The sequence below is a fragment of the Arvicanthis niloticus genome, chromosome 1 (genome assembly GCF_011762505.2).
Source record: "Arvicanthis niloticus isolate mArvNil1 chromosome 1, mArvNil1.pat.X, whole genome shotgun sequence".
In the NCBI taxonomy this organism is placed as follows: Eukaryota; Metazoa; Chordata; class Mammalia; order Rodentia; family Muridae; genus Arvicanthis; species Arvicanthis niloticus.
In genome coordinates this window covers 148,109,569-148,129,089 of record NC_047658.1, presented here as the reverse complement: position 1 = coordinate 148,129,089, position 19,521 = coordinate 148,109,569, and the positions used below count along the sequence as shown (strand labels likewise).

General features: G+C 51.1%; 1 protein-coding gene across 2 annotated transcripts in view; it reads left to right on the top strand.

The window, feature by feature from the left end:
- Slit1 (slit guidance ligand 1) overlaps window positions 1-19,521 on the top strand; it is a 147,140-nt gene that overhangs the window by 87,199 nt on the left and 40,420 nt on the right. For both annotated transcript variants that reach the window (XM_034504193.2, XM_076921133.1), the window contains 10 exons: window positions 5,818-5,889; window positions 6,861-6,932; window positions 7,320-7,391; window positions 7,766-7,929; window positions 9,182-9,329; window positions 9,760-9,831; window positions 10,273-10,344; window positions 11,729-11,800; window positions 12,633-12,776; window positions 19,076-19,239. In XM_034504193.2, the coding sequence (XP_034360084.1) occupies window positions 5,818-5,889; window positions 6,861-6,932; window positions 7,320-7,391; window positions 7,766-7,929; window positions 9,182-9,329; window positions 9,760-9,831; window positions 10,273-10,344; window positions 11,729-11,800; window positions 12,633-12,776; window positions 19,076-19,239 (1,052 nt within the window). The remainder of the gene's footprint in view (window positions 1-5,817; window positions 5,890-6,860; window positions 6,933-7,319; window positions 7,392-7,765; window positions 7,930-9,181; window positions 9,330-9,759; window positions 9,832-10,272; window positions 10,345-11,728; window positions 11,801-12,632; window positions 12,777-19,075; window positions 19,240-19,521) is intronic.

Below are 19,521 nucleotides of genomic sequence, written 5' to 3'. Positions count from 1 at the left end.
TGCAGAGTGAATGAAGAAGCTGGTGAATCTCTGTGAATCTCTGTGAGTCTCTCCTATTCCTGCACAGCAGCCTGTGCCTCAGGAGAGAAGTCCGGAGCTGTTTTTCTTTCTCCCTCACTAAAGCAGAGGTGTTGGAACCCGGCTGCTTTGAAGTGATGTCTGGGCACAGTAGCTGCAGTCTGCTTCATCACTAGGTGGGGACATCAGAGCATTTGTACTTCTTTACCAGATGTAGTTCTTCAACTCTAATCTGCTCTAGTTTGCTACAGACCTTGCTAAAGGCAAAACCCTATCTGTCCAGGGACACAAAGGCCCAGGTACCAGGGGCAGCCTGTGTAGCCATTGCTCTGGGTTCCTGGTAGTTGATCGCCTCCATGTAACAGTGTGAGATGATGCTGTATGCAGGAACCGTGGCTGGCTGAGTGAGTGGCACACACCCACAGACACTGAAAACTTCCTTGTGGGTCTTGACTGGAGTCCAGGTCAAACTAGTAGGAAGCCACCTGGAGCCCTCGGTGATCCCCAAACCCGGGGCTCCATGCTCTTCTCACAGAGCCCCACAGACCATGACCTAATAACAGAGTTGGCTGAGCGCTCCCATGCCTCTGCTCCGACGATAACAGGATAACAGCCACTCGTGCTTTCTGAAGAAGAGGCCAATCAACCCCCTACACACTCCTGGGATCAAATACTTGCACAAGGAGCTCAGTGCATGCAGGGCTGGCTTGCTGTACTTCAGGCCCAGGTCTACGGTCCAGCAGTCTGATGACCAGAAAGCCACGGATAAGGTGCCCTGGAACACTGTGCTGTGCTGAACCTCCCTGCGGCTTGAAAGAGCTTTGCAGTGGGGCAGCAGATCCATGTCAGAGCCCAGCATGGCCTTGGCTGGTGCCCAACGCCTTGCCTCAACTGGGCCCCACTAATCCCCTCAGAGGCAGTGTGCCTGCTGAGACCAGTTAGAGGTTAGAGCGTAATGGGGATTAGCAGTAAGAACATGGGGTCCTGACCTTGGCTCCCCTGCTTGTCAGAGTGTGGGATATGGCTGTAACAGGCACTTGGGGAGAGTGCCTAAGTCAGGGACAGGCAGAAGGGATCCTATACCCACTGGAGAATGACTGGGGTAGAAATCTGCATCCTCAGAGTCCTTGGCCCTTGTGGGTGGGATACTTCTTAGAACAGATTCTCTAAAGGTTCCTAGGATAGACTCTTACATCCACCAGCGGCTGCCCAGACCCCTTGCTAGATGCACAGTGTTCCATCTGGATATGGGAAGCGAAGCAGAGTCAAGATGACATCATCCACAAGACCAGCTTCTTGTTCAGTGCTGCTTTGCCTTTTAGGAGGCATCTGCATGACAGATCAGAACAGACACTGGAGGCTCCAGGAGTGCAGAGACTCCTACCTGCCCCATGTCTGCCTCCCTGGAGCTGTATCCTGTGCCGATCCCTTGCTCTGGCCAGGACGTGGGAGGGTCATTGTGTTTCCTCATCAGTTCAGTTCAGTTATGGTTACAAAGCCTTTGCAGTACACCAGTCCCAAAGTACACTGGGAGCAAGAACGATGTCTGCCGTTGGAGGATTACGGATAGATGGGTGGTAACTAATTATCCATACGCCAACCCAATACACTTGTCTTTGCTATGTTGAATACTGAAAAGTGTTTTGGTGCTGAAAAGGAAACTCGTGTGTGTGTGTGTGTGTGTGTGTGTGTGTGTGTGCATATAGACAGGAATCTATAGGAGAGAGAACAGCTGGGAACTAGGGGAAAGGTCTATAGACAGAGATAAGAAAGCTGAAGGGTTTTCTAGGTGCACGGATGCCCAACGCCTCATAATGCAGGTGGCCCAGCTAGCGCTTGCTGGATGTTTCACCAGGGGCATCCACTGGGGGTGTTTTCCACTATACCTTGGCTTCCTAGCATTTGTGGTGCCCTCTGACCCCCTTATCAGAGACCTCTTCCTGGCCTGGTCAAGTTCTGTTCTCCTCCCTGCCAGTGATGAGCATCCTGCTCATGTGTTCTCTTCTCTTTCCGGTGCACATGTGGTCTTTTCTGGTTGGAATTTCCAGACCATGCACTGCTCTCCCAGGGGTCCTCTTATCCTTCAGATACATGTCTGGTTGTTCTCATTTTGAGGGTCCTGTGATAACACCATGGAGGGAGGCTGGGTGCTCTGAGTTTGAGGACAGAAGGCTAAAGGCTGGGAAAGGTCCAGGCTGTGCTGAGGGGATTTCCACATGACAAAGATGAGAGAAGTATCACAAGGCAAGTCAAATGTAGCAAAAAGTGAGACCGCCTGGCTTAGACGGACCGCTGCAGCTGTATATCAAATACAGGGAAGGCTTCTGGCGCACCCTAGTGGCCATTCTGGAAACAACTGTGAAGCTGTGTGGAGAAAGGAGGGACAAAAGCCGTTTCCTGAATATTGATTAATGGAAATGATGTTTAAATGTTAAACCATGCACTCACAGGACCTCACCAGTCCCTGCACGGCAGACGACGGCCATTCTACAAAGCCCTCTTGGGTTCTCTGGGCCCACGGCTGGTGCACAGCTGAAGCAGTTGAACCCTGAAGTCTTCCCACCCCTTCCTTTGGTGTCAGCAATCTTTGTTTTTTGAGATTGGCTAAAACTTGCCGTTCCTGCTGGCCTTCATGCTGCTTCTTCTGGGTTTGAAAACTGTCCCATTTGGTCATTTAAACAGGAGAGTTACTTGCTGTTGTAGAATGAGTGGCCAGGACTACTCTGGGCTTCCCAACCAGAGTTATCTCCCCATCTATCCCAGAGTTCTGAGTGTCCCACTCTGCTCTGTACTATGGGAGCTTCAGTTGGAGGGCAGTGTCCACAAAGTTTGGGTCATCAACCTCTCTGGCCAGTCTTAGCAGGCTCTGCTTTGACCCAGTTGTTCCAGGCTGTGCCAGGCCTCCCAGCTGCTCCTTGCCCTCCTTCCCTGATGAGTTCCTGGTATAAGTGCTTGCAGAATTGATTTCCCGAGACACACTTTGACTCAATGCTGTGATAAGAAGCATTTAAAACCCATTTATTATAAGGATTCAGTGTTACTGCTGAGGCCGTGATGCCAGGTTTTTGTTGTTGTTGTTGTTTTGGGGTTTTTTTGTTTTGTTTTGTTTTGTTTTGTTTTATAAAGACTCCTGGGAGAATTCTTGTCTTAGTTGAGTGCCCAAATAGCTGAACTCCTGACATTAAGACCCATTTAGACGACATGTAGATCACGTGTGCTGCTGATCCCCCGTCCTTACCTCTCAGGAAGCACTGAGCCCCTCTTCTGCCCTGGCTGCTATGCCTGTGAATCCCAGGAGCGCCTGCCCTTGCGGGTTTTTCTTCTCTGCTGAGCCCTCCCGCCTGCTCTCTTGCTGATCTGTAAATCCCTGCAAGCTACTGTAAAGTCTGCTTGGAACAGGCCTGGGCTCAATTGATTGGCTAATCAATACACATAACAAACCTTTCTTGCAGGGCTGAGGAGAGGATTAAGAGGATAGTGGGGTGAGGAACAGCCTGGGATTCTCTCTCAGGCTGGGGGATGGGGGGAGTGTGTGTGTGTGTGTGTGTGTGTGTGTGTGTGTGTGTGAGCTGCTTGCTGTGCTGTGCTGAGGGGTGCCTGGAGTTGCTGCCTCCCTGCGTACCCCCACATTCTCTAGGGCACCAACTTCCTGCCTTTATCTTTTCTGAACAACGGACTTTTTTTTATCTCCCTGCTTTCCCGTGGATCAAAAGTGGCTAGTGGCTTGACCATATCTTCTTATCCAGCTCCCAGATGCCTCTGTTAACATTGGTTCATCCTTTCAGGGATCTCAAGGGCCTCAAAGAGCCAAGCCCCTCACCGAACATATGTCTGAATCTATTCACTTTACTGTAATGAAATACCGCAGGCTGGATGGCTTATTAACGACAGAAATTTATTTCTCATGGTTCTCAGTGTCAAGATTCAAAATTTGGTGTGTGAGAAGAGCCTGCTTTCTGATTCATAGAAATCAGACATCATTGTGTCCTCTTACAGCAGTGGGGCCGGCAACTGTGTGAGGCATCTTTGTTTTTACAATTTTTCCATTGCATTAACTTATTTACTGTGTGTGTCTGTGTCTGTCTGTCTTTCTGTGTATGTGTCTGTGTCTATGTGTGTCTGTGTGTGTATCTGTGTGTGTCTGTGTGTCTCTCTGTGTGTCTGTATGTGCGTGTGTATCTGTGTGTGTCTGTGTGTGTATATCTCTGTGTGTCTGTGTGTGTGTCTGTCTGTATCTGTGTATGTCTGTGTGTGTGTCTGTATGTGCGTGTGTATCTATGTGTCTGTGTGTGTATATCTCTGTGTGTCTGTGTGTGTCTCTGTGTGTGTCTGTATGTATCTCTGTGTATGTCTGTGTGTGTATGTGTCTGTATGTGTGATCTGTGTGTATCTGTGTGTCTGTGTGTATGTGGGGGTGGTCTGTGTGTGTGTCTATGTGTCTGTGTGTGTATATCTCTGTGTGTGTCTGTGTGTGTGTCTATGTATCTCTGTATATGTCTCTGTGTGTGTCCGTGTGTATGTCTGTGTGTATGTCTGTGGGGGTGGTCTGTGTGTGTGTGATTTGTGTGTATCTGTGTGTCTCTATGTCTGTGTCTCTGTGTGTGTTGGAGGAGAGGTACCTGGTGCCATGGCACACAACATGGAGGTCAGAAGACAATTTGCAGGAGTCAGTTCTCTCCGTCCACTATGTGAGTCCCTTTCATCAGGTGCCGGTGGTTGAGTGCCCTTAGGAGCTTGGCCTTCACACCAGCTCTCAGGGACTTCTTTCTATTAGACTCCAATCCTGTTCCTGAGAGCTTGTGCCTGGTACACCCTCTCCTGCAGGCCCCACCTCCCAGCACCGTTATTTCTGTAACTAGGCGCCAACACAGGAACGGATGGGGTTCTCCATTCAACATGTGTCTCTGAGCCCTCACACGTGGGGACTCCCACTGGTGGGATGCTTAGAAAGCATTTGGTCCAGCCTATGCGTTTCACACATGAGAACAGGGGAAACAGTGTAGCCGAGGGTCTAACACTAGGTTTACGAACATTCAGTGTTGGTGGGTCCTGTCTCTCCTTTTCACAAGGCTCTCACTACCTGCTGGCATTCCCTTGAGCATCCTTCAACTGCCCAGTGATGGTTGTATCATAAGTTGCCTCATAAACAAACAAACAAACAAACAAACAAACAAACAAACAAGAGAAAAAAGAGAGTTGATCTGTGTTCTGAAATAGTTGGGGTTCTAGCCTGGGCTTCTCCTGCAGTTGCTGGGGTCAGCAGGGAGCTAGCTGGGAATGCAGTCTGAAGGAAGTGAGCATAGAGCCTTGGTTTGTGGCGCCGTCCCTAAGGGTCCCAGGCTTTCTTTTGCTCTGCCATCTGCAATCCCCCAGAGTAGACTTGGAATCAGAGCCAATCTAGCTCAAGACTGGGTGAGCCACTTGGTTCTGTCTCCTCCAACAGTCACAGCTTCTTTACCAGCAAAAGAGGGGAAGCCAGAGCCACTGAGGGCCATGGGGAGCTCCCTCCTATGCAGTTGGGGTTCAACCAACCATGAGGCCTGCCAGTGCTGATCACTGCTCCTGGGAGCTTCTCTCTAACTATCCTCTGCCCAGAGGGGAGGTGACTGGGGACAGTGTCCCAGTGTCTGTCAGGACAGAGAGCTCCTCTTTAATTTCCATTTATTCATTCAGCCACAGTTGACAAAGCAACCAGAGCCCATCCAGACTCTGGAGTGGGGTCACTGACGAGGCCAGTGACCTCTCTTCTTACCATGACTCCCCTGACTGGCACCCTCTCTTTCTTTGTTTGTCCCCCAGGGACCTGAGTGAGAATTCTCTCCAGGCTGTGCCCAGAAAGGCTTTCCGGGGAGCCACAGACCTCAAAAATCTGTGAGTAGAGGCTTGGAATGGTCACCCTGGCACATCCTTATCTGTACCATGTGTTCTAAAAGCCACCTTAGAGGGAATAGGCAGTACCATGCCTTGACTGGGACTCTGTGTGACAGCCCAGTATGTGCTCAGAGGGTATGCTCTAGGGACTGGGTTGAGGGGAGTATGAACCATGGAGTGTCAGGCTGTCTTCCCAGCCGCTAGTTCTCCAGTGTCCTCTGGCTTTTTTAGGTTAGCAGCTGGTTTCAGTCTCCTCTAGTTATACTGCACAAGCTGCTGCAAGTCTGTTAACATTACAGAGCCTTCAGATATTGTTTGAGAAAACAATGTGCCCCCCACAAGCTTATTCTGAGGTTGAAATGAGATGAGGAAATGCATATCCTCTGTCGAGTACTGTTTAAATGCAAGAGTTTATTAGTATTCAAATTTATTCTGGTCCAGGCTTACCACCTCCTGAGGTCTGGCTACAAACAGAACCGGCAAATGCCTGGCATGCTTGTCACACACACCCCTCCCATGCCTGTGGCAGACATTGGTAATCGATCAGCACATTCTTTCCCACTGAACTCAGATCGCAGCTTCCATTTGCCTTGACAGCAGCGCTCCAGGTAGCCAGGGCTAGCCAATCTCACTTGGCATTCAACAGAACTCTGTGTGCCAGCCCCTGCTGCCACTCCTCCTGGGTGACTCTCATTTGTCAGCTGCCAACACACTCTAGGTGGTCTCCAAAATGTGAGGGAGAGATGCCTGCTTCCCAAGGGAGATACAGTGCTGGGTAGAGGAATGTAATAGGACTTTTATTTCAATTTATTGTTTTAACTGAAAATAAGAGGAAATCGGCTTTTATTAATAGTTCCTCTGGACTGACACTATTACTCTCTTCTTTGAAAATAATGGAGTGTTCTGTCAAAATGTTCAGGCCCTGCTCTGGGCAACGCTTCCCTTCCTTACAGCTCCCCTCTGCTTTACAGACAGCTGGACAAGAACCAGATCAGCTGCATTGAGGAAGGGGCCTTCCGTGCCCTTCGGGGACTGGAGGTTCTGTGAGTAAAACCCAGGGCAGGCCATGGGTGGGGAGCTGGTGCAGGAGGTCAAGCTCAGGGTCACACCTCAGCTGCTGTGTAAAATCCTCCCAAACAGGAGGTTCGGGTGGTTTCCCACCATGGAGGCTAAGAAGTGGCTCTCCTGGGTGTGTGTAAACTGGCCTTTCTTCTATGGCCTTTCTCAGCTCTAGTTCCCCGTCCTCCAAGACTTAGAAAGAGTGCAGTCATCTGCTTAGCTCTGGGCTGTCCCTCTACCTCCATACCCAGAGCAGGGCTGGTAGTCCTCTAGGTAAAATGTCACAGTTGACACGAGAGACTGTATATGAGCAGACAAGTCTCTGTAAATCCCTGCTGGGCAGGTGTTAAATGTCCATCTGTCCCCTTCAGGACGCTCAACAACAACAACATCACCACCATCCCTGTGTCCAGTTTCAACCATATGCCCAAGCTTCGGACCTTGTGAGTCACCTGGACATTGGGAAGAGGGTGTGGGGGTGAGTGGGGCTGCACTCCACAGCCCAGGGGGGCAGCCAGGGTAGCCAGGGATTTGAAATTGAAAGGCACCCAAAGTCCCTTGTGCTTGGTTTTTTTCCTTGGACAGCAAATGATTTGGTTTTGTCCTTGAAGTTGAGGTGGGTGATCTGGGCAAAGGACCGAGTGAACTCTAAGAGCTGAAGCCAGGCCATAGAGCAAGCGGGGAGAGAAGGGAGCCAAGAAGGGGGCAGTCCTGAGTTAGGACTGAGTCAAGCACAGAGGCCTTCTGCCCTGGGAAGGGAGGCGTTGGCTAATGGATCTGTGGGGCTCTGTTGCTGTGAGCCGCTCTCCTCCTCTAGCCGCCTGCACTCCAACCATCTGTTCTGTGACTGTCACCTGGGCTGGCTCTCACAGTGGCTGAGACAGAGGCCCACCATTGGGCTCTTCACCCAGTGCTCTGGACCCGCCAGCCTTCGGGGCCTTAATGTGGCAGAAGTGCAAAAGAGCGAGTTCAGCTGCCCAGGTGGGTGCTGCATCCTTGGCCTTCGTTTGCTGGCTCCTTCCGACTGCTGCTTCCTTCTGCCCCTCCCCCTTGTCTACGAGGAGCACCTGCAACCACTCACTGATATCTATTCACCGTCTGTGTCCTGTCACCTCCTTTCTCTGCCACCACCTTTAGTCTGTGTCACCTTCCCCTCCCCCACCCACATTTCCCCCTCTGTTCTCTCTCTCTCTCTCTTTTTTTTTCGAGACAGGGTTTCTTTGTGTAGTCCTGGCTATCCTGGAACTCACTCTGTAGACCAGGCTGGCCTCAAACTCAGAAATCCTCCTGTCTCTGCCTCCCAAGTGTTGGGATTAAAGGCATGCGCCACCACCGCCCGGCTCCCCCTCTGTTCTCATCCATCTATTTTGTTTTCTTCTTCCCCAGTCTATCCCCATGCCCTCTGTCCCTCCACTCTCTGTCCCCTTCTGTTCCTCTGCTTCCACCCCATGCCTTCTCCTGCTCCATATACCAATGACTCCCTTTCCTCCCCTTCCTCGTTCCCCTCCTAGTGCCACCCCCAACCCACTGCTCCACCACAGCCATGTTAGGGATTGCTGCCCTTGGCTTTCAGCCTGGGACATCAGAACTCCATCCCTATGGGGAGTGAAGATACTAACGATGGTATCCATCGTCACAAAGTGGAATGCTGTTCAGCGATTAGTAGGAAGGGGTGAGGGGGACCTTCCTGGGGCTAGAAGTGTGTCTGGGTAGTGTATCAATCAGCCGAGCATTTAAAACAGTGAGCTTCATGTAACTTATTATGCCTGTGTTTAAAAGCATGAGCTCTGACATCACACAGTGGGCGTGGTCCCGGGTTTGACACTTAGTCATTGAGCCTTGTCAATTTCTCAGGTAATGGGTGACACAGGCACAGGCGATGATAGAACGCTCCTCCAGGGGAGGTGCAAGAGGGTTCATGTGAGACTTTTGGTGTGAGCACAGAGCCTGTGGATATGGGGGTCCTGGATCCTGAAGGCTGGGTGATTTCGAGCTTCAGAATTCTAGATTAGAATTTTCTAGCTGATCTTGAATCAGTTTCAAGAGCAGTCAGCTCTGTTCAGCTAGTTGCAGGGACCCCAAGCACATCGTTATACTCCCTTGTCCTCGTACCCCTGGGGAGCTCCTGTGCATGAACCTCCTCCACAGACTGTCCCTGCGCACTCCCAGCAGCAGATCTGGAGGGGGAGCAGCAATGCGAGGCTCTCTGACATCACACCCACTGTCTCTGCAGGCCAGGGGGATACTGCACGAGTACCTGCCTGCACCCTCTCTTCCGGTTCCTGCCCAGCCATGTGTAGCTGTAGCAGTGGCATCGTGGACTGCCGTGGCAAAGGCCTCACTGCTATCCCTGCCAACCTTCCTGAGACCATGACCGAGATGTGAGTCCAGAGCTAAGCAGGCTCCAGGGGGGACGTAGCTTCTGCTGTTCCGTCAAGCTCTGTCCACCAATGAAGAGTCGGGAGTGGTACCACTCCGAGTTTCCCCGGGGTTTCTCAACTGGCAAATATGGCAACTGCTGTCTTGAGCAAGCTGAGCTCTCTGTACAAGACTGGGAAGGTCCCAAGCACTGAGGAGAGGGTATCCCTTCGATGTCCACACCTAACCCAGTCCGATGGGGCTGTCAGTGTAGGTTTCTTAATGTAGCATCACCACATCACCTTCAGCCACAGAAGGCCGGGATTTGGGGGCTCAGATCACAGCATGTGTCCATCTCCCTGACCAACATTGGCCCACGGGGGAAGGGGTCCCAGGGACCAACAGTTTGTTACTAAGGGTGACTGAGCCTCAGCCTTCTGCCATTCCCTGCAGCCGACTGGAGCTGAACGGTATCAAATCCATCCCACCAGGAGCCTTCTCTCCCTACAGAAAGCTGCGCAGGATGTGAGTACGAGCCTTCCCTGGCAGACTCCTGCTGTTGGGAGGAAGAGTCTGGGCCAGACTTGTCTCTCAGCATAGTCGCAGACCTTGACTCAGACCCGGCCTGGCCTTCCTGTGTCAGGGTTGTTGTCTGGGATATGAGGTGGCAGGAGTGGCCGTGAGGCCGGTGGAACCAAGTTCAATCCTGGCCCATGTCTGAAGCTGCTTGTCACTTTATCGTGACAGTGGGAAGCCAGTGGAGCAGTAAAAAGGCCTTAGGACCCCAGGCAGAATGTCCCTTCCTGAGCAGGAGGGACAGAGAAAGACTTAGGCTGTGGGTATTTGCCTGAGTGGGCAGCTGGCCTTTTTATTTTTAAAGACCCCTAGCCGCCATGTGGTTGGGAGGTATCGAGACCAGGTTTGCAGCCTTGGAGGGCAGCTACCTTTTCTCTGCTTCCCTTGCAGAGACCTGAGCAACAACCAGATTGCTGAGATCGCACCTGACGCCTTCCAAGGCCTCCGCTCCTTGAATTCCTTGTGAGTAGAACACCCAGGTCTGCTGGGCTCTGTAGCCAGTCAAGCTCTCGATGGCTCCCGATGGTTCAGAGCCCTGCGATGCTCTCAGGCACTGGGCAGCACAGACACACACGATTGAATGGCCTAGCGGCCCGCCAAGCACAATGGAATGGACATCTCCCTGCTAGGGAAGACGGGAGGCTGTCGGCTCCCTGCTTCTATGCGTGCCTCATTTTGGAGGAGAGCTCAACGCCAGGTGTGAATGGTGCCTTGAAGCTGTGCAGTATGCAGCCCCACAACTGTGCATGGCAGCTTGAGCACTGGCTGGCACAGCCGAGAGATGATTAGACCTTGGGTGGCCTGTAGGGTATTTTTTTTCCCTCCTGTGAGATATGAATATAGTTACCTTACATTGGACCAAGTCAGTTTAGAAGAGACCAAAGGTCCATTCAACGGATCTCTGTCACTCCCTGGGGACAAGACCAACGTCCTACTCTCTAGGAAACTGCATGCTGGGATCAAGCATGAATCTCATGTTGTCCTATTTCCACCATAGCCAGCCCTGACCTTGTCTTTCTGCCCAGTTTCTTTTTCTACTCCATCTCTACCCTGCAGCTCCCAGCACCGCTCAGGGACAGGCATCCGACCAAGTCTTGAGTCTGGTTGTCTTCCTGTAAGCTGCCGTCTAGTTCCCTCCACCATTCAAGTCTCCTTCTCACGTGGTCCCACACGGTCCTTACCACAGGACCTTTACCCTGCCATGCCCACCTCTGGGAAGGATCTCCAAGCCATATCTGAGGAGACAACATGCAGGGTTTTCACACTGACCCATTACTCCAGGAGTAAAATACACGCTCCTCATTCTGCCTGATTCTTTATACTGTGCTCTTCCCCCACCCCACCCTCTCATTATACATAGGATTCATTCATGCTCAGTGTGGAAAGCTTTGGAAATATCAAAGTGTAAAAATACACCACTTGCAATCCCACCACCTATCACACGTGCTGTCTGCCTTTCTATTTTTTCCTCCCCATGTCTCTCTGAAAATATGTTCATCCTTCCTGCACTGAGACTGTTTCTCCTTTGGGTCTGAGATTGAATTACTTTCTCATGGGCTTCCTGTGGAAGGGCGCCTCTGCAGACTTCCGTGGGGTTCGCTGGGGTTGGGAAGGGCAGAGGGGTGAACACAGGAACAAAGTTACACCCCAGCTGCAGAAATCTAGCCTATAGGGAGGGTACCTTCCTGCCTCCTGGAGCTGGGACGCTTGAAGACTCATTATTGCCCCCTGCTGGCAAGATGCTATAATAACCGTATTGGTGGAGAGGTTGCCTGTGGTCTGCAGAGCCCTGCTGGGGTTTGGCAAAGCTGCCCTGTGACCTCCCTTTCTGTTGCCTTTTCTCCAGGGTCCTCTACGGCAACAAGATCACAGACCTTCCCCGAGGTGTATTTGGAGGCCTGTACACCCTCCAGCTGCTGTAAGGAACAATTCTAGGGTATCCTTGGGCCCACACCTCTCTGGCTTCCCAGAGACACCCCCCACACTCCTCCCCTCGTCTCTCTGTTCTCTGCCATAGGTTTCAGATGCTGTCTGATGATATTCTTAGCTTTGGAGTTGGTAGAAGCTAAGGGTCTGCTAATATAGCCCAAAAGTTTGACCTGGTAGTACTCAGGTGTGTCAGGTCAGGTACTGAGGCAGGAACAGTCCATGGGAATTTGTCTCTGGATAGTCAATATTCCAACTATACTCAATCATGAGGTCCTGGTCAGGCCACCAGCCTTGTAGGATCTTTAACATGGGTGTGACTTTTCTGGGACCTTCAGTTCACAACATACTTGGGACACAAGACTCTCACTGGAGACAGGAACATGAAGACAGTCTGTCCCAGGAAGGCTATGCAGCCGTATGTGGAGATAGAGGTGGGCTCAGAGCTCTTTGCTGGACATCAGGACCCAGAGGCTCATGAGTTGCGACCTGTGTTCTTTGGGGACAGGGATGTCTCTGGCAAGGGTCCTTAGGTCAGCTCTGCCTCCTGGAGCCAAGAGAATTCAGGCCAGGAATCTAGACCTAGGCAATGCTATATTGAAACACCCCTGTGTGCATGGGGACCCTGCAGGATCCTGGGAAGGAGGAACCTCTCTGCCCTTGTACTGTCCTGCAGTCAACCTGGAGACCCAGCATGTGGACAGAGATGGAGAAGGCACTGTGGAGTGGCCTGAGGGCACCAGTGTCCATGGCCAGGATGGCGCAGGGCATGTGAAGGGTCAGGCTTGCCTCTCTCTTACCTCCCAGCCTGGCTCTGCCTACAGGCTTCTGAATGCCAACAAGATCAACTGCATCCGGCCTGATGCCTTCCAGGACCTGCAGAACCTCTCTCTGCTCTCCCTGTATGACAACAAGATCCAGAGTCTTGCCAAGGGCACCTTCACTTCCCTGCGGGCCATCCAGACACTGTAAGCTCCCCCCTTCCTATTTCTCTCTCCCTCCGGCAGGTGGGCCTAGTGTGGTTACAACATTGGGGTTCAAGTAGCGGCCTCTCCTGGGCTACTGTGTACAGCGAGGTGTCCTCCCACTGAGGAAAGACCCTGGGTCACGGATCAGTGAAATGCCAGCTGGAGTTTACTAATGGCAATGTTAACAGCGGTCTCTGGATTCTAAGCCGCGTTTCCACATTAACAGTTCTGTGTTCTCAGGGATGGCATTTCATTCAATCAGCAACACGTTCTTTTCTTGGAAGTTCATTAAGTAATAGTGCATCTGGAGAGTGGTAATGCTGAGTCTGATGGGAAACAGAGAAATCAGAGAGCACTGAACCTAGTCCTCTTCACTGTGGAGATCTGTGCTCCCTTGCTGTGGAACACAGTGCTCCCTTACCGTGGAATGCAGTGCTCCCTTGCCATGGAATGCAGTGCTCCCTTGCCATGGAATGCAGTGCTCCCTTGCCGTGGAATGCAGTGCTCCCTTGCCATGGAATGCAGTGCTCCCTTGCTGTGGAACGCAGTGCTCCCTTGCCATGGAGAGCTGTGCTCCCTTGCCATGGAATGCAGTGCCCCCTTGCCATGGAATGCAGTGCTCCCTTGCCATGGAGAGCTGTGCTCCCTCTCCATGGAGATCTGTACTCCCTCGCTGTGGAGAGCTGTGTTCCTCTGCTGTGTGATGCTGTACTCCCTTGCTACGGAATGTTGTGCTCCCTCGCTGTAGAGATCAGTGCTCCTGACTGTGAAGAGCTGTGCTCCCTTGTCACAGAGACTTAGAATCATAGCAGAAGTGGTAGAGTAAAGCCCCACATGGCTCATTACCAGCTTTAACTCCAGCCTAGTCTGGCTTGTCTCCATCCACCTTTTCCAACCACAAATTGGTTGGAAGCAAATGCCTGTCATTGTCTGTCCTCTGTCTCTGGCCTCTGAATCCCTGCAAGGCACAGATTCTTAAGCAATGCAGCCACACAGACTGGGGATATAGCTAAGGGTCGGAGAGCTTGGCTTGCATGCATGGGGTCTGGGTTCTACTCTCAGCACCACAAAATGAGCAGAACCTGCAAGACTGTTTGGCGTGTCTAAAAGCTTAATAACCGGTTCTTTGATACCATCAGACATTTAAGTCAGCGTTTGAACTTCTGTCTGTCTCGTGTGTGTCAGACAAATTTTCATTCTCTGTTGGAATCTAGATTTGATGTGGCCTATGCAACAGGACTGATGTGTTTCTAGAGCCATTCTTCATCTCTAGACATGAGTCAGTTTCTTTCCTCCTTGATGTGGCAGGAAAGGCTCCACATAAGCGACTGAGGAGGGAAGGCTTATGCTGGCTCACTGTTTCAGATGGGTCAGACCATGGGCACTGGGTTCTTGGGCAGAGCTTCATGGAGATGGGAGTGTAAGGCAGAGGAGCTTCTTCACTTCAGGATGGAGAAAGAGGGAGGGAGGGATGGGGAGGAGGAAGAGAGAGAGAGAGAGAGTGAGAGCAAGAGAGAGAGAGAGAGAGAGAGAGAGAGAGAGAGAGAGAGAGAGAGAGAGAGAGAGAGAACCCTAGGAAGTTAGTGGAATGGTGCAGTAAGGAAAGCACTTGCCGCCAAAACTGATGTCCTAAGTTCAGTCCCCATGACCCACGTGGTGGGAAGAGGACTGACTCCCACTGGTTGTCCTTTGACCTCTACAAACACGCCATGACACATGTGTCCCTCCAAATAAATCAGTTCTAAAATAAGCAGATATCCCCAGGAGACGGTCACCAGCGACTCTCCACCAGCTGACATGGCCTCCTCCCCAAACATCGGAGCCAAGACTTCAGCACAGCCTGGGAACACTTCCCATGGGGACATATCAAGGGGCCTCCATTGCCTTCATCCCCTGTCATTCATTCATAGGTGACACTCCAGCATTTGAAATATGTCACCTTGTCACAAATCCCCCTGGCCTCTGTATGTCCTTCTAGAGTGAATATTGGATCTAGGAGCTTGGTTGGTTTTGTGTTTGATTGACTGTCAATAGATTGCTTCTTGGCAAGAGGTTTTCTGAAGCGTGAGATGTCTGTCTGGTTGCCTTTTTTTTTATGAAACAACCATTAACCTCCACGGTGGTTAAGTTCATTGTCACCTGACTGGATTTATAATCACCATGGAAACACACGGCAGGATATGTCTATGAAGGTGTTTCCAGAATGGTTACAAAACTGAGGTGGGAAGCCCCACCCTGAATGTGGGTGACATTTTCTCTTTGCTTCCTGACTTCTGGTGACCCCGACTTTCTCTTTCTCTTCCACTGCCATACTGTCTCACCAGTGTGGAAGTTATCCTTCTTAAACCCAAAGCAGGGGGACAAAAACAAGTCCTTCCTTTCTCTGGTTGCTTTTGTCTGGAGGAAGAGCCACTAACTATAGACAGCCTCAATGCCCATTGATGGATCAGGGTCCTGAGGTGATGATTCTGGAAGCCAGGAAGTGCATTCGCTGCTGCTGCTGTGGGTTGATCATTAATTGAGAGTCCTTAGGCCATGGCTGGAGTACTTCCCCACTCAGAGATGTTCACCCCCTAGCTGCTTAAACTCAGGTCCTCTGGCCCCTCCCTCTGCTCACCAGGGTCTGTCTGGATGTGTTGATGTGGGCCTGTGCAAAACGGGTACTGTTGATCTCCTCCCACGGTCTCTGTGGTCAGAGCGGTCCCTGACGGTGCTCCTCAGCGCTAGACAACATCTGTGTGAGGCTGAACAGGTTGAGTTAAACGTGTGACACCCACTCCCTGGGGACTCTGCAGAGCCGTGGATGTCAGCCACAAGGACAAACTCATTAAGCCCACACGTGCACCTGCAGCCTGACTCCTGCTAATTAATTTACTCACAGGCAGTGAGAGGAGTAAGCTGTCCATGGGGAACCTCACCGAGCATGTGGAGTTAGAGGTTATGGAGAGAGGTGGGGAAGCCGGTTGTTTACAGTAGCTGGCAGAGGCATGCTAAAAAGGTGCAATGACCTGAACTGGTACACAGGAAGCCTTGGGGTGGGGGTGGGATGCAGGGACTCAGGTTCTTTGAGTGCACTGCCTTGCTTAACAACAGCGGATTCCCCCACAAGGTCTCACCATTTAAAAATGGCTGATTTCCTCAACTGTAGAGCAGACTTCTCTAAGGCTGTAGAACAGACTTCTCTATGGCTGTAAAGCAAAATTGGATTTCCATAAATACCTGCTCATATTAACAACAGAATTATAATTTGGAACCAGAGCAGAAGACATACGAACCTGAGCTACTGCCCAGCCCCTCTTCCTATAGCTATGGAGCGGTTCAGAGCCTTGGCTGAGTGCAGAGGCAAGCGCACCACCCTGTGAGTTGCTTGATTCACCCACAGCACCAAGGCTCACGAGCTACAGAGCTGCAATTCTGGGTTTGCTGCAGTTTTGCTGACCCGGCCATATAAAGTCAAGCAAAGCAATGAGTGCCTATCGTCCCAGCTCTTCATGAGGCTGATCACTGGAGACCAAGAGTTCAAACTCAGCGTGGGCAACAAATGAAGGTGTTGACTCACAATTCAAACTAACAATTTAAACAAACCAATATAGCTGTGCCAAGGTGTAACTCACACACATAAAGTTTCTCTCTTCTAAGAGAGCAACTCAGTGACTCAGTAAATCCACGAAGCTGTTCACAGTTCAGGGTTGGAAAGTTTCCAGCTCAGCCCCAGGCAGTCTCTGGGCTGTGTTACAGAGTCTCATCTGGGGACTGCCTTTTTCTGGCTATTTTATAAAGCAGAGTCATGCAACCGGCTACTTTCAGTAACTGACTTCTTTTGTGTTGTGTAATTTTGGGGGGGTTTTGAATCTTGAACATTTCATGCTTGATCTGACTTGTAAGAAAACAGAGACAGAAGAGGGTCTTTTGTTGTTAACAAATAATAGTCAAGGGTATTAGCGTAGCCAAGTGTCATTCATCCCACCCGGATGAAAAACTTTCGGGTCATTTCCAGGTATAGCTGCAGAGAACACTGTTGCTGCCCGTGCTGGCTTACAGTTCACTGTAGATCAGTGTTTCCCTCTCTCCCAGAGTCACTGGGTCACAGAATGAGCTTACCGTTAGTCAAGACGCTGCCAGGGTCTATAGCACAGCACACTCTCTCCACTGCAGTGTTGCACCATGTCCAGAGGCATCCCAACCTCATCAACACTCTGCACTGTCTTTTAAAATTGTCTGACTGTAATCATGCTGTGGGGTCTCCCTGTGGCTTCAAAGCCAGCATTTCCTTAATGATTGATATTGTCCATTAGAGTGTCTATTGCCAGGGGCTTCTCCCTGTCATTGCTTACATGTGAGGAGACTCAGATCTGTCTCTTTCCACTGTCAGAGTGTCTGCTGCAGTCAGTGTGAAGCCACAGGGGCACATATATCCAGGTGTGTTTTTAATACTGGAGAATGTCCTTCTGTTCTTCCCAACTGCATGCCCCTTGAAATTGTTAAAAACATCCAATTTAAGGATGGCATGGTGTTCAGTGGTAGAGCCTTCCACAAAGCCCTGTATTAATTCTCCAGCAGAGCACACTCAGATACACACAAATCCAACTCTTGTCAAAACTCTCAAGTTTGCACTGAGACCACTTGACCTATGGGCAGTTCTCATTCTCCAAAACCTCACGTTCTGCTGCACTCCTAGCCTGTCACATTGACTGGAAAGCATTGTCTGCCCAGGTCATCAGTCCAGCACTAGCAGGGCACTAGGGCACAGATTGGGGTGAGGGGAAGCTGGGAATGTCCCCTTAGCAGCCCCCAAATCCTTCCATGTTTCAAAGGGTTTAGTCTGCCTGGCACGTTGACATCACATCCTCTTGCCCACTGAGTGGGATGAAGAGGCAGGGGAGGGACCTGGAGATAAGAAGAGAGGAAAACTGAGAAGATTCAGACAGGCAAGGAGAGAGAAATCTGGGTCAGTACGGACCCTGTTCAGCATCCCAAGCCAGGGCTGAAAGACTGGGCAGAGGAGGTGATGGATGGGAGAAAGGGTGTCTAAAGTCTAGACTGAGCTGGGCACAGACCCTGGGCCAGGGGCACACCTAGGCTTTGAGAGCACTGTAGTTCCTAGCAGGGCACTGTGCTGGGCTTAATAAGCGTTATAGCTTGGATGATGGCTTTCAGCTGGAGAAGTAGCCCTGCCACAACCCCATGACCCCCCACACCTAGTTCCATATTGTGTGTCCAAATTCCAGCTCAAGGGTGGCAGCTGGGACAGGGACAGGAGATACTATTCCCTGGCTATCTTCATTCTGACAACCCTCTTTGCCAGACATGCTCAGTGGGACAGTACCCAGATATAGGTCTGTAGTCCTGCTGATGGGATGTTTCAAAAGTGGTGGGTCTGGGCTTGACAGAGAGCTAACTCAGTGATTAAGAGTGATTACTGTTCCCACAGAGGAGTTGCGTTTTCATCATCCCACACCGGGCGACCACCACCACCTCTGACCTCAGGCACCTGCACACATGTGCACATATGTGTACAGACATACATGTACATACAATTAACAATAAAACAAATCTAAAAAAAAAAAAAAGGAACTGGTGGTTGCTTTGCTGGGGTGGTATGAAGGGTAGCGGCTACAACCGTTAGCTGCTCGTCATACCTTTGCTTCCTCTCCTGAAGCAGGAAGCTGGCAGGAACTGAATGGGCCTCTGCAGTAGCTACCTATTTGCTGATCTTTCCTGGGGTGAAAGACTGCTAGAAACTCGCCATGGAGGGGCACAGATGTTGCCTGGGCTAGGAATGGTGGCTCTAGGTGGACCTGGGATGCAGACAGACCCAGGCTCCCTACCCTGGTCCCATTGCTTTTTCAGGATGGCAGCTGTAGGGATGGGCTGCCTGAGGCTGTAGGAGGGAAAGAAACCAAGACCACATGGGGAGGCCTAGAGGCCCTGTCTGGTTTGGTGTTCTGTCCCCTTAGCTTCTTCATCAGGAAGGAGCTGGTCTGGTCTGTCAGACTCTCCGCCCCTCCTCACCTCATTCATGCTCATGAAATTTTCAAGTCAAAGGACGGGAAGGGAGTTGGCAGAAGGGACAGGGGGACTTGGAGTGGAGTAAGGCTGGCTCTTCAGAAAGCTGCCATTCTCCACTTCCTCTGTGAAGGGCTAGACAAAGACAGAGGGGTGTACACTGATAATTCCCACGGCTAGCTCTGTCTTCCTTAAGGTCATAAGCACTGACTTAGCCTTAGATGGCTATAAAGTCTTGTCAGGTATAGATCAGCAACCCTGGTCTCTAACAGCCCATTTGTTTCTTTGGACAGCCATCTGGCCCAGAACCCTTTCATCTGTGATTGTAACCTCAAGTGGCTGGCAGACTTCTTACGTACTAACCCCATCGAGACAACTGGGGCCCGCTGTGCCAGTCCTCGGCGCCTCGCTAACAAGCGTATCGGGCAGATCAAAAGCAAGAAGTTCCGGTGCTCAGGTAAGGGCCAGCTTCAAATCTCCAGTGGGCCTGGGGACCAGGAATATGTCTTGGTGTTCTTAACAAAGATGTCCTTGGGCACTTTGGAACCTCCTAGGGGTGATGTGGGCCCTGCATTCAACTTGGATGGGATGGTTTGTCTGTCTTGCCCCTCACTTCACTATGGCCTTGGCATGGTTGGCTCAGTGAAGCTGTGGAAGGGAGAGCGTCCCATCCCTCTGCTCCAGGCCAGCTCTTCGGTGTGTCACTGTGTTCAAGGCGTAGGAAGCATCTCAGAGAGTA